This window comes from Hylaeus anthracinus, unplaced genomic scaffold (genome assembly GCF_026225885.1).
Source record: "Hylaeus anthracinus isolate JK02 unplaced genomic scaffold, UHH_iyHylAnth1.0_haploid 11982, whole genome shotgun sequence".
Taxonomy (NCBI): domain Eukaryota; kingdom Metazoa; phylum Arthropoda; class Insecta; order Hymenoptera; family Colletidae; genus Hylaeus; species Hylaeus anthracinus.
In genome coordinates this window covers 9,673,487-9,693,987 of record NW_026534330.1, presented here as the reverse complement: position 1 = coordinate 9,693,987, position 20,501 = coordinate 9,673,487, and the positions used below count along the sequence as shown (strand labels likewise).

At 36.4% G+C, this 20,501-nt stretch overlaps 1 protein-coding gene across 2 annotated transcripts in view; it reads left to right on the top strand.

Annotated features, from left to right (window-relative positions):
- Positions 1–20,501, top strand: part of LOC128886057 (uncharacterized) — a 346,337-nt gene that overhangs the window by 211,507 nt on the left and 114,329 nt on the right. For both annotated transcript variants that reach the window (XM_054140597.1, XM_054140598.1), the window contains one exon: positions 8,418–8,525. In XM_054140597.1, the coding sequence (XP_053996572.1) occupies positions 8,418–8,525 (108 nt within the window). The remainder of the gene's footprint in view (positions 1–8,417; positions 8,526–20,501) is intronic.

Genomic DNA, 20,501 nt, shown 5'->3' with positions numbered 1-20,501 from the left:
TATTTGCAGTCTATTTTTAATATTTCAAAGCAACCGTGTCTAAATATTGCTCAGAAACTTTAACCATTACATGTCGTCCAGCAATAACAGAAACAAGGATGAAGAAACGCGTGTTTTCGCGAAGAAATTCGATTTGAAATTCGGTTTCAGAGTCCATCTAATGGTAGATAGTTACACAGCGGGTAAAGTTGAGACGATTGAAAGATCGGCTCGATAATAGGAAAAACTCGAGCTGTTATCCAGTACAAAAAGGTGCAGCCACGGTTCAGACCGAGAAAAATAGCGAGTTGGAAATAGGATTTTCTCGATTCGCTCTCGTCCTCGGTAACCCAATTTGTGCCGTGATAGCTCCTTGACCTTCGATATCCCGATTGGATATCCGTCTCTAGTTTCACGAACTCCGATGACTCTATTGCTTTCATTGTAGCACTAACTTCGTTTAGGAAACCTACTTTATTGCTAGGATCTAAACCCGGTATAAGGAACGATAATAAATTGGAACTACGAAGATTGCGTTTGCCACTGAATTCGGTTTAGCAAAATAGTTTTCGAGACGAAAAAATATTTCTGTAGATACATCATTGTTGTTTGTTAAAAGTCCGTGGTGTTGTGAATCATATTGCGTCGTTGAGTGGAAGATATTGGCACTATTTTTACAACGAACAATGGTTGATTGATCGTATTGGGTTTATAAAGGGGAGAAATATATTTTGGGGTAGGAAAGGGAAAGTAGATCAACGAGACAATAAATTACTACCTAGTAAATAATTTAAATTATGGTTACAATTAACGTATTAACTAGTAATTAGTATATTCAATATCACTTTTTCATGAAATTAAATTTTCAAATGATTATATTTCATAATAACCGAAATATGTGCAAGCTTTTGAAATATTATGAGATTGCATTTGTTAGTTCTGAATCTTTAATTGAAATTCCCAGCTTAAATTACATTTTCGAATATGGTAATTTAATTTTATTGCAAGCTGTGTCACACAACAAAGAAGCTTTTATTATACATTCCTATGTAAATATCGTAATTGTAACGAAATTATATAAACTACTTTTCTCTTAGTTGAAATATTCAATTTATTAATTGATTGAATCGTGTCTGCTATTTCAATATTGAAGCACTTTACATTAGTTAATCGTTAATAAAATTACAAAAAAAAAAACAACAAATTTGCAATTTCCGCAACGGAAAGGAAAGTATCATACTCGTTGATAATGAAAAGTAGATCTTTGAGACAAGTGGATAATGTCTACAGTACTGTCAAGTAGATAAGGTCGATGTATGATCAGACGTTAGATACTACTGACAGAGAATAATACCTAATTCATGTTTCTTTATTTTAATATCGCTGGATGCACAAATTAAGCATTACAGAATTCGCCAGGTCTCATTATAAAGTATAAAAACCTACTTTATTTAGTTGAATTGTTGAATTTAATGGCGAATTTAATCATTTCTGTTTCGAGTAATTTTCCGGCGATCGTAGGTATAGTAAATCTTGTAGGATCATGAGATTGCGAGATTTAACGAACGGTAAGATATGTCATGGACGAAAGTGTGACACTTTTACTGGAGTAAGTTTCGCGAAACTCGATCCTACTTATACGAATTTCGAGTTTCTTGGAGTCTGTTGCGTACAGCTGTCACTGCTGCACTGCTACGATCCCTGTTTGGTGTTTCCGGAGCAAGTAAAATTAAAGCGCAGTCTATGACGAAGTTTCCTTCCAAGTTGCATAATGCATCTCGCATTACGCTTGTAATGAAAACTTTCTACATTACATTTAAATACTTCGATTAGTTAAAAGGGCGTACAACATGCACGCAAAGAATGAGTCAAAGATTTATTCGTACTTCATTCTTTCATTATTTATTTCTTCAAGTTTTATTAATTTTCAGAAAGACGTGTCAAAGTAGTATTGTTTGAGGTCTTCTAGAATTTCAGATGTTAATGTAAGAAAACTATCTTCGAAATGACTAATAAGGTATCTACGTGCACAGTAAAATACCTGAATGTATTTAATGAAAATATGTGTCTAAAATACCTGTAAATTAAATGGATTTATGTATTTAGTTGAACTTGTCAAAAGTTAAGAGATATCTAAATGAAAATATCAGCAGGTCACAGATAATGACTGAACCAATTAAAATACACGCTTTGAACATAAATATCAGCTGATAAAAAAAGGATATTGTATTTCTAAATAATTTGTCTGTGTATCATGTGTCATCAAGTTAAAAACATGTCAATTGAGGTAGAATAGACGATGTTCTTCATCTGTAACTTACGGCGTCTAACTGCTTGTTGACCTTAACTACTTGACAATACCGTCGACTGTTTCCATTTTTCCTGCTGTTAGTAATCTTCTTTTCATTTTCAAAAACTAAAATACCTTTTTTATTATATTATTGCAGAATATTTTCTTTGTAATCATATTACAAATTCAATTAAATATTACAAATTACTCGTTACGATAGAAATTAACGTATAGTGTTTCAAAACTGAAATAACAGACATTATTTTGTGTATGATGCCAAATTAAAATGAGACATATAATTAAACCAATTAAAATGAGACATATAATTAACTGTCAATTTTAACAAACAATAAATTAGTTTACATGAATTCGTTGCATTCGCAATATTCACCTACCCATATTAATACAAATTGAACACCCCTTCGTTGTGGATTTCAGTAGACAATAAAATTAAATTTAAATATATAACAATTTTAATTCAGGTTTTATACAAAACTTTAACCAATCACTAATCATTTTCGCTTTTCATACTCATATTTGTTTAACCATAGTCAATGGTTACCATCTTTTTATTACAAGTATTTATACCAATACCTTTTTATGCCAAGTTCCCTAAAGTGATCCAGAATAAAATTACTGAAACTTTAAAAATTGTTATCACAACTTGCCTTGTAATAATTCATTCATGCGGAGGAATAATTAACATTTTTAATAAGATTTCTTGTCTTGGATCGGTGGGGGAAGACAAAGACATGCTCTATAAAATTCATATCTCCATTATTTCATCGAATTTCCGCTTGAGATTAATTAGAGTACAATCTCGAAAACTTTCACTTGAGAAAGGAGCAGAAACAAAATCAATTCTCCAACAGCCACAGTATAATAATTCCTCAACACTTTATTTACCGGGAGCCTACTTATAGGCATTTAATTCCAGTCTTTAGCTTTTCGAATTTATTTACTGTGTTGATGGTTGTCTACTTACAATGTTCAGTTTTTGGAAACAGACTTGGCTTTCAATGTACTTAGTAACAGTATGGAGGAATTATTGTCAGCCTAGATTGGTATATGCTACTGTAGAAGATTCTTTTTTGAATTAAAGATTGTTTCTAAATAGCCCGGTAGATAAAGTGTTAACAATAAAATAAGAATATTCCAATAAAACTCTTCCTCAGAGTCGACAATTATACCTTTGATTTCAATTGAACAAATCGCTACAAATACCTATGTTATCTCAAATAAACATTTTCGATGAAAATGAGTGACCAGTTTTGACTGGGACCCAACAGAAGGATCTGGTTTAATTAACGAGACGTTTCTCGCGAAACTCCGCGAAACATTTTCGCTGCGCGACAGGACAGCGTCTTTCACGGTTCCCCTGGAATCTTTACGGTTGAAAATCGGGATCACAGCGAGAGTTTAAGTCCTCTCTTCATCGCGCCGTTTCCGAAATAAAATTAAACGGGAGTTCCGGTGCGGTAGACGACATTCAATATAATTCAGGACGTCCACTTGACCCGCGCAATCTGCGCCGTACAGCTGTCACCGTTGCCGTAATGAATGGTTGCCCTGTGTTTGGCTGTGGTAGCCGTCTTATCTGGCGAATCGAAGCCCCTTTTAATTCCTCCACCGGCGCTCAAGTTCTGGACAAAGTTCGCGCAGTCGTATTGTGCGCGCGGCGCATTTATTGTCTTCGCGCTTTATCGAGGAGACACCTGAAAGTAAGCTGTTTATCGGCAGCTCCCAGACACCGTTGTCCTCGGCAGCGTTAGTTTCCGCGAGGTTTCGAGCTTGCTGGTCGGGATTCAAAGAGAGTCCGGAGTCTGGGCGTCCGATTGGACCACGGTCCAACTGAGCCTCGACCTTCCGATAATGCCACGACAAAGTATCGCGTTAAATTGTTTCGAATTAGTACCTCGTTACTTGCCTCGAAGCTCGTCGATACTGCGCCCCTATCTCTGGTTGATACGCCGAGCTGAAGTGAAGATAATTAAAATCCAACTGTCTCTTTTATTTTTTAAACAAAAGGGAGAGGGTTGCGTTTTGGACGGATAGAATACATTATAACTATTAGTTATATTTGTATTAATTATTTGAAATTTTCAAAGAACATTCCTTTTTAGTTATCCTCACGCGCCAATTCCACTCACAATTAGGATAGATTAATGAAGCACAGTATTCCTATTTTTAAGTATACTTATTTTATTGAAATTTTTCGTGATCAAGGAATAAGCTAGGCAGTGTTGCTCGTGAATAATGAATATATCATAATTATTCGTTATATTTTTATTTATTATTTGAAATGTTCATAAACCATTCCTTATTTATATTTCATAATTTTTATGCTGTCCAACAATATATAATAACCCAAATATCATGAACGATATTACATTTTTATTGTCTAAACACGAACATGAAGTGACGAGTAATGAAAAATTATTAATTACACAGGGTATATAGAATTCAATAACAAATGATTCGAATGAGAAATGATGAATAACGAACGAGGCTAAAGGCACCAGGTATTATTATTAACTGTACACTGCATACACAATTCGAATTCAAATGACGCAAACAAGAAATGAATGAATAACTGCAATTATTATCAAAATAGCAAATCACCTATATCCATTTTTAATAAAAGTAGAATTCTACATAGTCTAATAATGCCAACGTCATTTCGTAAATGTTGCCTAAATAACATTCTGCGCCAAGGTAATTCGCTCCCGCAGTGATTTTTGCGGCAAATCGGAAACAGCATTCATCATTCAGACGCGTAAAATTGAATCGTGCGCAACGTTCGTCGTTGGACGACGAAACGTTCGTCGGATCGTGCTTGCTCCCCTGTTTTTCCCCTATGTATTTTTCCTTTTAATTCAATTTCGAGTCCACCTCGTTAGCTGGGGTCAAATAAAAACGCAGGATATGCAGATGTCTGTGGGAAAAATAACGCAAACCGCCGCGATAAGAAATATCAAGTTACTCGGCCGGTTGATGCTTTTTCCCCCTGTCCCGGCACAAATCCTACAAACAGTATCACCGTCAATCGTTACGAATTATTGCGTTTCACGGATTCGGAAGCGAAATGCACCCGACCCCGATACACGCGTGTGCCACGAGTTTAATACGATTTTCGAGTCCTCGTTCCTTGGCCCACTCGATTCGGTGCAATCTGCTCCGCGCAGCTGTCACCGTGGTCCGGCATTCCGCAATGGAGACCCAGCTCTGTCTGACAAGTCAGACCTTCTCCAATTTCACGTTTCCCTTGACTCGAACCATTCGCAATAAGAACACGAGGCCTTTCTTCTCGTTCTCTTCCCCCGTGCCGCACAAAACAGTCGTCGGGAGAGATAGCGAATTGTCGTTGCGGTAAAGGGAGCTCGAAAACTTTTCCAGAAGTTGTCGATGCTCGAGAAAGTAAGGTGGACTCGGATTCCGCTCCTGTCTGTATTCCCGTTTCCTCGTTGGTGTAAAGAAGATATAATTTATACCTTTGTGGAGGGGCCACGAGGAATATTTCCTTCCCCCCCCCTCCCCTCTCCACCCTTTTGTCTTTTATTATTTTCGAACGGTATTGCAGCGGTAACGATCCAAGCCGTCTGCCTCTATCAGTCTTGCGTACCGTTCTGTGGCGAGAGCGATGAACACTCCGCGAAAGGATTTCTGTAAATGTTTGTACCGCAATGGTTTCTTGCTGGGGATGCGGTGTAATTTGATTCTTGAAAGATAACGACACGTGGAAAATATAATTGAGATCATAGCTGGGTTTATAAAAATCTATTTGAGGTACTTTTAGTTAAAACTCAACGAAATTTTATTACACATATCTTATATGTATACAATTAAGTTTTACATATATTTCATTATTGATAAAAATGTCATTAAATTTTCTACACATTTAACACACTTTTATAACTCCGTTTTAGAATGTTTATATAAACATATATATTTAATTATTTATAAATCTCTCGTTTACGAATCAGTCCAATTATCACCTCAACAAAAATTTAACTTTTTACATACTAAACGCTTATTTTATGCCTTCATTTCATATAAACTATACAAGCTTACAGTTATGTATGTTCTCTCATTAAAAAACAAAATCCTGAAGCCTAAGTCAGAGAAACCGTTGCTTGTTAATGGTGGCTCGGTATGTGGCAATAACCGATTCGCGGAACACCGAAAATTTGAATACCTCTGCGCTCGGGTGGCATTAACGATCGAATTAAAACTCAGCTGGACAAATTCTGGGAAACTCCGAAAATTCGAAACGCTATGTCATAATATCAAGGGCCCCCCGAGGTACCCAACCGTGGTGCGTTTTTCGTCCGAAATTTTTGCCAATATTTTCTCGTTTCATATATTTTTCTTTTTTTCATTTTACATCGGCTACCACATGTGGCACCCAGTGTCATCGATTCCATGGGCAGTCTGCGTGGCAAGTCGGCAGATACGTTCATTTTAACGCGGGAGCCCCTGTAATCTGTGTACCCGTAATAACTTTTGCGTGGTTAGCAGCTGACCATGCATGGAATTCATTATGCTGAAACAAATATGTAAATCTCCATATATTCCTGCCACGGTTATACATATATAGACAGGGTTATATGCGGCCTAGATACAGATATATATCGTACGACACGCGTCCACCCCCCGAAACGGACGGTGACGGTTTTAAAAAAAACTTATCTGGCCACGCCAGTTGCGTCGGACATGTTAATAATGTCAAGGGGTTGAAAATGTCGAGCACTTTGTGCTCCTCCTTACGACCTGGACGGGGATGTTATTTTGCTGGAACTTCACGCGTATTGTGGCAATAACTTCCAGTACGTTACGCTTCCTTCATTAACAAAGTGAATCTTAACCCCTTCGTGTCCTCGATATCGATTTCGATCCGAGTCGGCTTCGAACGGTGGACGATAGACTTCCCTATAGCGCTGTTAAACGTTACGCGTTGTATGAATTCGAGTTACAAGCAACGAGGATGGTAGCAATATTAAACAGACGCTTTTTATCGACCAATGAAATCGGAAAGCATGTTCTCTGAATACGGTTGAATTATGTAAACATGACTTCGCCAAAAAGTAAAACATCTGTTTTTGTATAAAATGTTTTTTACATTGACGCGGCAAATGCATTTATTATTTGTATTTCGACTGCAAAAAGAATGAATTTTTATACTAAAAAGACTTTGTGTCGTTGATGTTAACTAAAATATTAACAAATTTTACATGAAAAGCGTCCCTATCGTTCTTTGTACACATTTAATTCAAATAAAATTTCCAACCTTTCCGTGTTTTTACACACGTACATGTGGTAATTCCACTAAAAGTATCGACTGAAACATGTACTGAAATTGCATGTTTAAAAATGGGAATGAAATATAAATACCGTCGATTTATAAAATTGCAAGACAAGTGTTTCGCGTGTGCGTATGATGTATATTTTGAAGTGCTTGTATTGACTAAATATTTTCCAGACTTTAATTACAAATGATAAGTAATTAAAAGAAATAAATTGTTGAGAGATTCTTACATATATTATTCTTTGAAGATGTTACTCCACAGAACGTTGTTTATATTGTTACGTAAAAATTACAATGAATACTGTGTTAAATAATAATCAATAATTGTAAGCATTGCGGTTTTTATTCTTAAAAATTGTCCATTAGGACTAGGTAACACTGTTTCGATCAGTAGCCTATTAACGGACTTTTTACACAGAATGTTATTAAAATGAATAACATTTATAAATCTAATCAGTATTGGTTAGTAAAATGTTAAATTAGGAAGGAAAAAGTCATGCGTATTTTATTCCATTGTGTCCTCATATTTCCCACCACTTTATACCGATTGACGTACTAATCGACTTTAATCACTATACGCATAAACAAAAGTTGAACAATGGAAATGCTTAGTTTTGTACTCTCGATCCGGTAATCGCGATATCCCGCTTGGTTCGTCGTCCAACGCCAACGATGACAGACGCACCCTCTGAAAACTCCTCCTGCCTCATCAAAATTCATGGAAACAATTTTAATTAAAGATTTCTCCTATTATCTTCCACGGTATTCCCGTTCCACTCCATTCGGGCCGTCCGAAGAAAGAACGGGGTCGTTTTGGAACGTCACGATCGTTTGTTGTTTCAGGAATATCCATGCACAAAGGCTATGCATTCGTGCAATTCACAAATCCCTTTGATGCTCGCAGCGCCTGCCTCGGCGAAGACGGCCGCACCGTTCTTAGCCAGATACTCGGTAAGTAATTTCACTTCCCAAAACATTAATAACTCCCTCCGGTGCTCCGCAAGCTGCCGATTTAAACAGTAATTGTCTTAGCCGTTTTGCAGCGGCTTTTACGCGCCGCGATAATTAATTATTAGCGGTAACAAATTTTATTTAAGCGGTAACGTTAAATATGGCCGCCTTATAAAACACTCGTTATTCACTGGACTCACGCGCGCTTTAGCGACTGTGTTTTTCACTTTAATGAGCAGTGGTCAGAAAACAGGCATTTTTTATTCTTGAAATACAATCTTGCATGTTTTGCACAATTTGCATGTTTGTTTTCCCTTTAAAGCGACGACTGTTTAAAATAAACAAAGGTGGTTGCCTCGTAGCATTAATGCTTTTCGATACACGGTGTTGAATATTATTTGGCAGGATTAGAAGAAGATAGGCATTGTAAAAGAGAAGGTGAATCAGGAGGAAAAGGCTTGGTGGTGAATATACGTTAATTAAAAATAGAAAATGTTAGAAGGAAGAATGGTGACTGATAAATATTGAACAACTATACATGAGAGAACTAAGATTTCGCTTTACTTTTTCTGTATTAGAAAAGTACTATAAGTTCCATAAGCTCAAAAACTGAAGAACCACTGTATCATCGGCTGGGTTATTAAAACAGTCCAATTCATTCGCGAAGTGCCCTATTCTTTGCTATCTCCGATCGGAGCGCGTCGAGCACGCGTGAAATGGATTATCCCAAGAAGTAGTTCGGTGTCCAACGCATGAATGCTTGACGGGGACAACTACAATACATCCAGTCCGCGAATCAATTTGGAATGCTGAAATTTTGAAGTCAAGGATCGCGATCGTTCGGAAAACTGCTCTCGCCTCGCGAAGTTGACTCGACTCGAAGCTTCTCCGTAGCGACGAAGATCGGGAAACGAGCCGAGCGGATCTTTAAAAGCGAAGTATCATCGATCCCTGGCCATTAGTTCGAAACTTCTCCTGGGGGACCTGACTCGAGACAGGGCTGCCTTCGTTCGAGAGCATTTAGTAAACTCGCCAATTTCGCGGAGAATCGGGTGTTCTTACCTCCCCGTTATGAGCGTGTACGATTTTCGTCCTCGCGAGCAGATACTCGTGGCCACAAACGGCGATCGCGAGAAACTCGAAAGTCTATGTTTCAGCCGCGACGTGAATGCCACTCGTAAGGGATCTAGGGGGCATTTATGTAAAAATAAACTACTAGTTATTTTCTTTATAAAATTTTGGACATGAGTATTCTTATGTGACTTTGAAATTTATTAGAATTAGAATTTTTAGAATTTGAAAATTAACTGTCAGTAAATTTTTTGTAAAAGTTTGACTCTGAATTAAGTGGCGTGGAATTAAATTTGAGATAAATTTTGTTCACATCATTATGAAAAAAAAAGTCAACAAATATAATCTTATTACAAAATCCGTAGCATCATTCGTTCGATATATTTCAACGAGTATGTAAACAAAAATTTGTTTCAAATTATTTAATCTTTAAATCATTTCCCCAAACGCATTTGTACTCCATTGTCTTATGAATAAACCTATGATCCTAACAAGCTTTTAACAAATCTGATTGCCAAACGTTGAAACAAAGAAACTACAACATGACAATAAAATAATTTGGAAATGCGACTGGTCATAATTTTCTAAGTAATGTGAACAATTACATACGTAAATGCTGCAATACTGCAGCAAATGACAAAAATTCCGTAATTTTCAAAAAATAGTCAATAACCCAAGTCCGTGTCATAAGTCCTGCGTATTAGGATTCCGCTTGAATCCTTAATAGACCGAATCGCGACGCGTTGACACCAGAGCTTCGAGTTTGCAATTTCGTGGCTTCCGGAGAAGAGGTTTGTTTAACCTGCGAACACAGAACGCGAGCCCAGTCCAGGTAGTTCATCTTCAACAAGCGGCCGCAAGTACTGCGGTCAATAAGACAAATATACGTGCAAAGAGAAATAAGGATCCCTTCGTGTTGTTGACTTGGGCAGAAGGATCGTGTGTTGGAGATTATTCCTTCTGGGTAAGAGTACATGGAACACAGTTCGCTCTGAACACTGGATATAGTCTTCAATTTACCGATTAATGTATTTTACCGAAGTACGGAAGTTAATTTATTGATAGTACATTGTTCACTCGTGTTTCGAGAACTCATGCTGATGGAATTATTTAAATACTGTATAACAATTAAGTACTGCTTAGAAATCGAAGCAAACTTTAATACGGAGATATCTAACTTAGAATATTTTTGTATGTTTAAAAGGATTGTTTATAAAAGTGTTAACATTAAAAAGTTGTTAGAGAAAGATTTACTTATGAATTAGTCCATCTCCAATGCTTGCATACAGCACCGCAAGTAGAAACAGTAGAAACGTCGAGTATTGGTCAGACACACCAGGCAAGGCGCTCTCAATCCCTCCAAGTATTCTATTCTCAGAATTGATTTTCTTAATAACGAAGCATTGTATTGAAATATTTTATTCTAAATCTTCAATTTATTTCCAAAATCACCTGTTGATATGACTTCTTCAGATAGTCTGTTATTATTGCACTTTTCACTAAAATACACAAAATTCTTTAAACCATTTACACACTAAAAATACTAACACGAATTCATTTCCATTCATTACTACATACTACACTAACAATTTCTGTTGTCCTCGTTGTTACACTTTTCACCTAAAAACCCAAACAAGTTCATTAAACCAACGTCCCATTCTCTCGAAGCTTCTCCAAAGGTTAACGCCAGGCGACTACATAACAGCCCCCCGATAAATATCCCTCAAGGCAACTCTGAATCCACTTCCAATCGGCTATGCGTCTTTCATCCTCCTCCTGGGAACACCTTCCGAAAAGAAACTTGCGCATTAATCAAAGACAGAACTTTATAAGTTGGACGTCGCCATTGAAATCGCGAGACCGCCCTGTAATGGTGGTAATCGTTGTTGAAAACGAGACCTTTTCTCACGTTTCCCCTCCCCCCCTTGCGCTATGGTAGCCACCAAAAGAGAATCCATGAACCGAAGTTACGCAATACAACCAGCAAGGATCAACGATACAGCCTGCTACTACGGCTGTGGTAGGAACCACAATTGCTATCTACAGGGATTCTCTTTCTTCATCCCTCTTACGGTCAGTTTTGCATTAACCCTTTCAGACCTGGCGTCCACAATTAAGGACACAAAATTTAGAAGTTTAGAATGATTGTCCTTGTTTCTGCGTATAAAGAAAGACCAATTTCCCTCGAAAGCTACACTATCAGGATTTTTTTTTACTTTTTTCATGCTAATTTTAGTCCAAGTTAACTCTAGAAATTGAATGTCATTAGTCCGAGAAAGAAAAATAATTCAGGCCTGATAGGAAATGACATAATAAAAACAAAATGGTTGTTTGAATTTGGTCACTATACTTCACGAACAAAACATTAAATAAAGGAAACGCTCTTCTAGCATCCCTGCGCTATGGGGGCAGCCACGAAAAGTGTATCCATGAGTCCCGCCGATACAACCGGCAAGGATCAACGACACAGCCCGCTACCACGCCTCCGGTAAGAACCGCCGTTGCTATCTATACGGATCCTCTTTCCTCGTCTCTCCCACGGCCATTTAGCACGAGTTTCGCTCGCTCGACTCGCTAGAAATCTTTCTTTGGCTAATGCAAGAACTGTGTTTCCACTGTAGCTCGCAGCCGCCTACCTTCCGGCGCCCATATACCCGGCGTACATACACGTTCGGCGGGTTGTAGGTAGGGGGCTGAGGGGTAGACTCGAGGTTGGGATACCGTGGGTGACGCGCATTTACAAGTCCGACTCACCACAGGGAGACTCGAGGGGCGCCAACCCCTTCCCGTTCCTTTTTCGCCTTCCTATATAATTCTCACGGCTGCACACGTTTCCGCGTTACATATCGCAACTTCGGTCGTGAGAAAAGCCCGAATAAAATTGCGACTACTTCTGGTGTACCGCCGCAATTTCGATGAATCTATCAGGCTACGTGTCTTCAACGCGGCGGTTGATGAGACGTTATACTTTATTATTGGGAAGACGTGAGATAGAGTCGAATGGGACTTGGTAGGGAATGATAATTAGTATCTAAATCTTTTGAATGGGGTTCTCACTACCTGTTATGTCTTGGAGGGATGATAAATACTACGTGTAGGAATTTACGCAGGTTTTTCTTTCCAACTCCAGACGATTTTGAAAATATTTGACTAATGTTTCACGACTAACGTAAAATTATATAACACATAAATTAGTGTATGAAGATTATGTATTTTAATATTTTACTTATCTTTACACCTTTAAAAAATGTACATTCTGAATTGTATTCTGAATTGTACATACAAATGACCTCGTCTTGGAAATGTGTAAAATTAACTTTACCTTTACACAAACTAATTTCACTACAGACATTCGTTTGTTAGAGAGTCTCAAGACATCAAATATGATAAACACTTTAGAAACAAGTTTCTGCCATTGTCGAATTTAAGATAAAGAACCACAACAGCCATTTTACACTTCCTACAAAAATACACAAATGGGGCTTGCGAACCTCTTCACGGCTAATCGTTATTGTCAACGCTTCAATGTTTGGTAAGATCTAAAATAAACAAAGATTGTTGCCACTGTGGTGTCACCTAATTTAGCAGGTGAATGCCAGTGGCGACTGAGAGTCGTCTCTCAAATTGAATGGATCAACAGCGACGGAATACAGTTGCATGGATGGAGAATCATTTCTGTTGGCGATTCGCCACCCAAAAGCCGGTAGTTCGCGGGCGCATACAGTAGAGAAACGCTTCAGGCTAGTGAAACCCAACATTCGCCGGTCAGGGGTGAGCGATGCAACCGAGATTGTGGGCAGATATAATTATCTCGACCGGCGGGCGCATCCACGGACAGGGTGAGCGTTGAGCTTTGAACGCACCGAGAAATTGGAGAACAAAAGAGGTGGGGTGCGGTACAATATCGGGCATTGCGGCTGGGAGAGTTTGAACGCTTCGCTTTTGTTGAGATTCTTACAGAAAATAAATATTATCAGCATTTCCGATAGCTTCGAGATACGATCGGGGGTCATCGATAATCCATTACGTATCAATTTTCATTTCGTTATTTCCTTATAGAAAGGAATCGTTAGCGATTGTATAATTCAATTCTTTAATTGTCAAGCAACGATTTAGGGTCATTGTAGAATGATCCTGCAAAAGGAATTTTAAATGAATGTAAAAGTTTCCAATTACTTTAATCTTGATAAAGGAAAGAAAATTGTAGTAAGAAAAATGTAGTAATAGTATCAATAAAATAACGAATCATAACGTCATAATTAAAATAATACTATTACACTTAAACACTTTCTTCAAAAACATTTGTCTAAAATATTATACAAGGAAAAAGAGTTACGTGAAAAATGGCAGTTGTTGAAAAATATACGTGAAAAAAAATGTATGTGATTAATCCGTCATGCTTCTTACTGTAAGAAAAGTCAATGAATTTAAATATATTTTAAAAACATATTAAAAATATCAAAATATTAAAATGGAGTATTAAATGTAATTGTTTTTAATATAGATTTTCATTATTATTTTCTGGCTGACGTTCGACACAGCAAACAGATTCAGCATGAATATTTACGTATTATAAAAGGAATAAAAATTCATGAGTCACTAGCAAAAATTCAACCAGTAGAACAAACATCAATAACTCATCAAAAATTGAACAGGCATCGAAGAGTCTCAACGATTTCATTTTAATAATTTTCATTCTTTTCACGTTTAAACATCACTATGTAAATGAAATCGCGTGACGATATTATACGCCTGTTTTGCATTATATAGCCCCCGCCTCCCCAACCCAGAATTTGGTATGTACACCGACATATTCCTGAAACGCGTGGTTGAATATTTTAGGTTGGTATTTATTAGAATATATCATGTATGAGAAGTTTTACTGGAGCTTCCTGTCATTTTATGTGACATACTCCACACTTTACTTCGGTCTGGATATATTCAAGTGTCACGTTTACTACCCTTAAAAGATGGCAAAAGGTTATCCACGGCGGTATGGCGTGGCGATGCACTTTGTCCCGAAACTTCTGCATAAATTATTCCCAAATGTAAGCAGCAATCAGCAAATTGTTGATACCAGTAGTACTGTCTACACACTTTCTACCCACGGTGTCCAATGCTACAAAAAATAAATAGTACTATTTGAACTACTATTTTTTCTAGCAATGAAACTATACGTTATTAATTAGTTCAATTTTGTTATACGCAATATTTATAGATTGAGAAAAGGGACACAAATTAGTTCTGATATTCTCGACCTGAATTCGAATTGTACTATTCCGACACAAATCCGAATGTATACAAAATATTGTATACTTGTGTCTCTTGAATAAAAACAATTTTGAGATAGAGTGAACACTTTTTACACAAATTGTTTAGAATTTAAAAAAAAAAATTATTTAATATTCTTGAAATTTTCATGTAAAAAGCAATTTGTCGTATCTTAAGATGGCTTCTACTTAAAAAAAAAGTATTAATGAAACTATTTTACAATAGCATACAATTTTATCTGTAATAATCGTAGATGTAAAAATGACGCCAAAGCTTGGATCGTTTCCTGTGACAAATAAAGCCCACGCCGAAACAAAAGAAAACTCTTTCCCTCATTATTCTTTTACACTCGTAATGTTCTGTATCGATATCGAATTACCCTTTTCTTTTTCCCGCGAGACTAAACTTAGGAATTCAGTTTACAGCTACGCGGAGTCGAATTGAACTCGGAAACGGTAAAATAATTATCGAAACTCTGCTGCCACGGAGAAACGTAACTCCGTTACAATCATAATCAAACTAATTGTTTCTCTATCGCGTGGTATACGAATAAATTACGTTTCTTGGAGCGTGAGTGCATAGTACGTTTAACATCATAATTTATGTGGGTAAAGGTTCGTTGTAATTTCGAGAAACTTGCACCGAATTGGATTTCTACAGGCTGATTCACTGAAACCAGACCATCTGGATGCCATTATACATATCTAAACATACATTAATGTTGTCTAAAATCAATGATCTTCCATAACAATGAAAATTCCCCCCCAAAAAATGTTGTAAACAAGCTTTCTTGCAGCGTATTGGTCCATTTACACCATTCAAACAGCACGTAAAATATTTTTTGTATCATCACAATTGGACAAAATATTCAGTTGGCTTGATTTAAATGGGCCACTTTGTGTGCGATGCGTGTGCACGCGTTTACCGTGTAGACAATAATTACTATGCAAATTGAATGCCAATCGATTAGCAGGGGAAAAAACAGATCGCGTTTCATTGTTAATTTCAATTACAAACTCGCAGAAAATGGGGTTACAATTGAAAAAGAAAAGTAAAACCCACGCGTTCGTTAACTATGAAAGCAGCAAGAAAATTGAAAAGTATCGACGATTATCGGTTTTCGACAATCGCGAGGATGTGGGTCATTCGCTACGCGTCGAATTCAGCGTTAGCGTGCAACGATAGAGGAACACGTTGAACGATGATTTATTATGCTAATCTCATTATGGATTAATGGGCTGATTTACCGTGGCACCGTTCTTTTTCATTCGGTAAGCTATACGATGGCCCCGTACCACGTCAGGGACTTACGCAAAATCATCGGTGGCTACGTAAGCCGCCGCTGAAGTAGGATTTGCGCGAAAAATGTTTAGATATTCGAAGAAAGAGAAACTCCAGAGTTCCGTGGAAAATATGGTACGCGGGAACGAACGAGGAGAATAGCGTGAAATATTCCTGTTGCGAGCGTGGCTTGTATTAGAATACGTATGCCGCAGTTAAGCCAAAGGGGCGCTGAGAAATATCGCGACTGCATCGTGTCGGTATTGGAGATTGATCTGCTAGCTACGTTCTGGAGTTGACGTATGATATCCCCGATTAGTCACCAGATGCTTGATTAGGATTAATTAAAAAGGATATGGTGAAATTATGTAAATTATGCAATGAAACTGAATCAATTATTTGATAAGCTTGAATTGTTTTTTTTTTGGTAATATATTCTTCAGAATTCTAGTGAAATTCTGTTAATTAAAATTGTTAGAAAGAAATACAACTTCAATTAGAATAACATATAAATAACTTATTATTCGCAGACTAATTTTATTTTAAGTTTTTGTATTATTTTGTTCAAATTAAACTTGTTGATTAGATGCATAGCAGATTATATTTTTCGGATTCTAGAGCAAAATTATTAACCTAACAGAGAAAATGAAAAAGGTTATATATATTTACTTGTTTGTATATCCAATGTGTAAAGTATTCATATATTCACTAAATGTTTGACTTTCCAGAAAATTGCCACATGCATGTGCCGTTTAATAGCGTATTAATTAATACTTGAACAGTGTGTCGCGATATATGAATAATTCATGGTTCAGGGTCATAAGTTCTATATATCGTCGTTCGTGATAGAAATGCATAAACAAACAGTACGCGATAGACGCATTTGTAATGTGAAATATTTTTCAATGAACCATTTGGAATTTTATGTTGAATTTGAAGTTTACAGAAAATAATTAGAAACCGAAATAATCATACAAATACTTTAAATTAATAAATTCTATTCAATATGCAGCTTTACTAAAAAACAAATGTTTCATTCTGCTTGGTACAGATGAATATGAAATAAAATTTATTTTCAAATTCAGTTTTTCAGATTAGCTCAATTATCTTTAAGAATAACGACAGATATCTCGCGTGGATATTTTACAAAATTGTTTATCATCATCTAGACTTCGTAATTGTATTTATGATATCTGTTTCCGATCATTACATATGCGTGAACGATTTATTTTGTAAAATCATGCAACAGATATTTCCAGCTCCTTTAAATGAAAAGCATAAGTAGCATTTTCATTTTATCGAAAATGCACGCGCAACCTTATTTCGGGCAAATATCAAAATCGAACTTTAAGCAGCTCTCGAAACAAAACGTTCCGTTCCCAACGAAACACACGTGCTTGTTAACGACAGCATGAATGATAACCAGTGTTCTCATTAAAAGTGAAGGGAAACATTTCATCCTGATTCGTTGTAATTTTCGTCTGGTAGGAATTATTTTGAAAGGACAAAACATCCACCGGTTTACATTCTATTTTGGAATGATGTAACGTGGATCTGTATGGAATTATATTTCGTGTTGTGTACTTGGATTAATTAAATTTGTCGGTAACGAGATCAGAGTGGATACGATGGAACAAAAACATCGTACACGCGTTTCTCGAAATACTGCACGTCTCTAAATATTACAAGTGTTTAATTGTTGAATGTATTGTTGCAAGCTTCGACGTAAAACGTATCAATTTTCACAGCGTTTCCAGCTTTTCCAGTTAAAAATTGTCGAGTTCGTTATTAAGTTGCATTAGGTGTATATATTATGTTTTTATATTAAATTCGATTGATTTTTGAGTAGTAACTTATCTGTAATTCAAGGCTGTAGGTTACTTTAGTTCTTAGAATAAGTATAACTGAAAAGCACAGCTTCATCCAATCAAAAAAGTCGGTCCTATTAAATGTTTTCAAAATATTATTATGTAGTAATGAATATAAATAATAGTATTCATAAATAATAGATAATAGATAGTAATGATACACATAAAATATCTATTGGATAGTATTAACAATATTTACATTTACATCTTGATTTAATGATTTTTTATCCACTTCTGCCATTTTCTACAACATATTCATTATTAGTAAGTATGTATCCTGTATATTTTTTATTATTTCGTAATTTAAGTTCATTATGACCTTTATTACACTCATGAAGCCAGTATACATTAACGCGATTCATAAATAATTTCCACTTTTTAACTAATTTTTAATTTATTTCCAAATACAGTATTGCATACTACATTTTAATCAATTATATAATAACCATCGTTGATTAACTATTGCTCCCACTCATCAGACAAATTAACAATTGCTACCTGCAAGGGTTTTCCTCATTATCTGTTGCCCAGGGTGAAATTTATTTACGCCAACCCAATATAACATGCCATTGCAATGTACTAATTAAATTTTTAATTCTTTCAAGAGAACAGCGTTGCATGTAACCTCCCGTGATTGATTATATCTGCAAACAGACGTTCCATGCGTCACAACCTAATATCATTTAAATCCGTTCAACGACGAATGCAGGGTGTTTGACTATCGAAGTGGAAATCGTGGAATACTGGCAAGACTTTTTCAACGCAGCTTTTGAATTGAATACTATCAACGGGTCTATCTGCTATCGGGGCATATTATGCAGTATCAAAAAAGATCAGGATGGTAATGGACGCGCCTTTCGACGTTCAAAAGTGTACGGAGAGAAAGCGTCGGCGTATTCTTTTCAGAGCGCAAATCACTTTTTTCCCGGGGCAATAGACGAGCAATGCCAGCCACCTACGGTTATTTTATTTTATGATCGGTATTTTTATGCGCACGTGCGAGAGTAGAAGTTGCATTTAATCCGTCTGAAGGAGCGTTCCCGTGTGGATAACTGGATCAAACTGCTGAGCCACGGGGGATGGTTAAATGGGGAGAAGATGGCCCGGGCGCAGAAATCGCGTGGCGTTACCGTTTTATGGCGTACCTCCCCTACCCATGGAGGCCTCTCTTTTGGCTTCAGTTCTCGTCTTTTTATCTCTCTATCCTTCCACTTTAGCGGTTCCTAAAATGTACAGCATAAAGTAACGAAGAAGGCATACAGGATTGCGAGGGCTTCGCCTAAAAGGAAGAAAGGTTTCCGTATGGGTATAAAAACGTGTTTTACTGTCAGACCGTCAGGCGAGGAATGAATATTTTATTGGGTACTTTACGTTACCGTGAATGAAAATGATTTGTTTATGTTTTATGGCAATATGGAGATTGGATTAATTGTTATACAAAGTGAAATCTTCTAAGATTCTTAATTGAAATATTTTCGCTTAAGAACACGAAGATGTGTCACAAAGAAAAATGAGGGGAACGTACTATGATAGATAAAAATTATTCCAGTCAGATATTTTCTGAGATTTCCAAGTCATTGATGTTGTTTTTTTTTTTTTTTTTAATGAGATGTAGTATTTCCGATATTATAACTGGTACAAAGTTGGATTCAAACATGTACAATATTATTGACCCACCTACCTTAACCTTCTACCTTAAATGTTTATGCGTTTAACTTAATTAAATTTACAAGAATGGAATACCACCGAATGAGGCATAGTATGCCCCTAACATTTTTGTCTGTTTGGCAAGAATTGTCAATTTTTATTCGAATAACAAATGAAACAAACATTTAGCAATTTATTCACAATGCCTATTCGATTAATCAATTAAATTTGGAATTGCCAATTATAAAAACTTTCATACTGTAATTAAAATTGTTATTTTCATTTGACGAGACTTAGTTAAATCCAGTTCCAATCGTTCATTCGAGTGATGAGAACTTTTCCTACCTCTGAATGGAATTATTTTTTCTACTCTTTAACATATCTTAATAAAGATTAATTAGAATTTCAAGGCCATGTTTGAGAGTCAGTTGGATTTCAAATACTCTTGTGACTTTCTTTTATCGCTTATCTTGAGGACTCTTATCAGAGAAAGTCAAGAAGAACGAGTTTCAGTATTAATTAAAAAATGATAAGAGCAGAGGGAAATCTGAATGTCGACAGTTTTGCGAAATGTCTAGTGTTTTTTTTTTTCTACCTTTTTCAGTTCACTTACTAATTTTATCACGAGTTTCCTCTTTCAATTTGATTTTACGCGCTTTATTTCCTCTTCCATATTCCTCTTTTTTTCTCCCTCTCCAGCACGCGCCATTAAGTCCATTAAATGAGAATCGAAAACTGGCGAACTCTTGAGGATATAATCCTGGCTTTCCAAGGCTATGGTTCTTCTAACAGCGGAAGCTCACTCGTGTGATACTATATGAAAACTATCCCGCTTTAA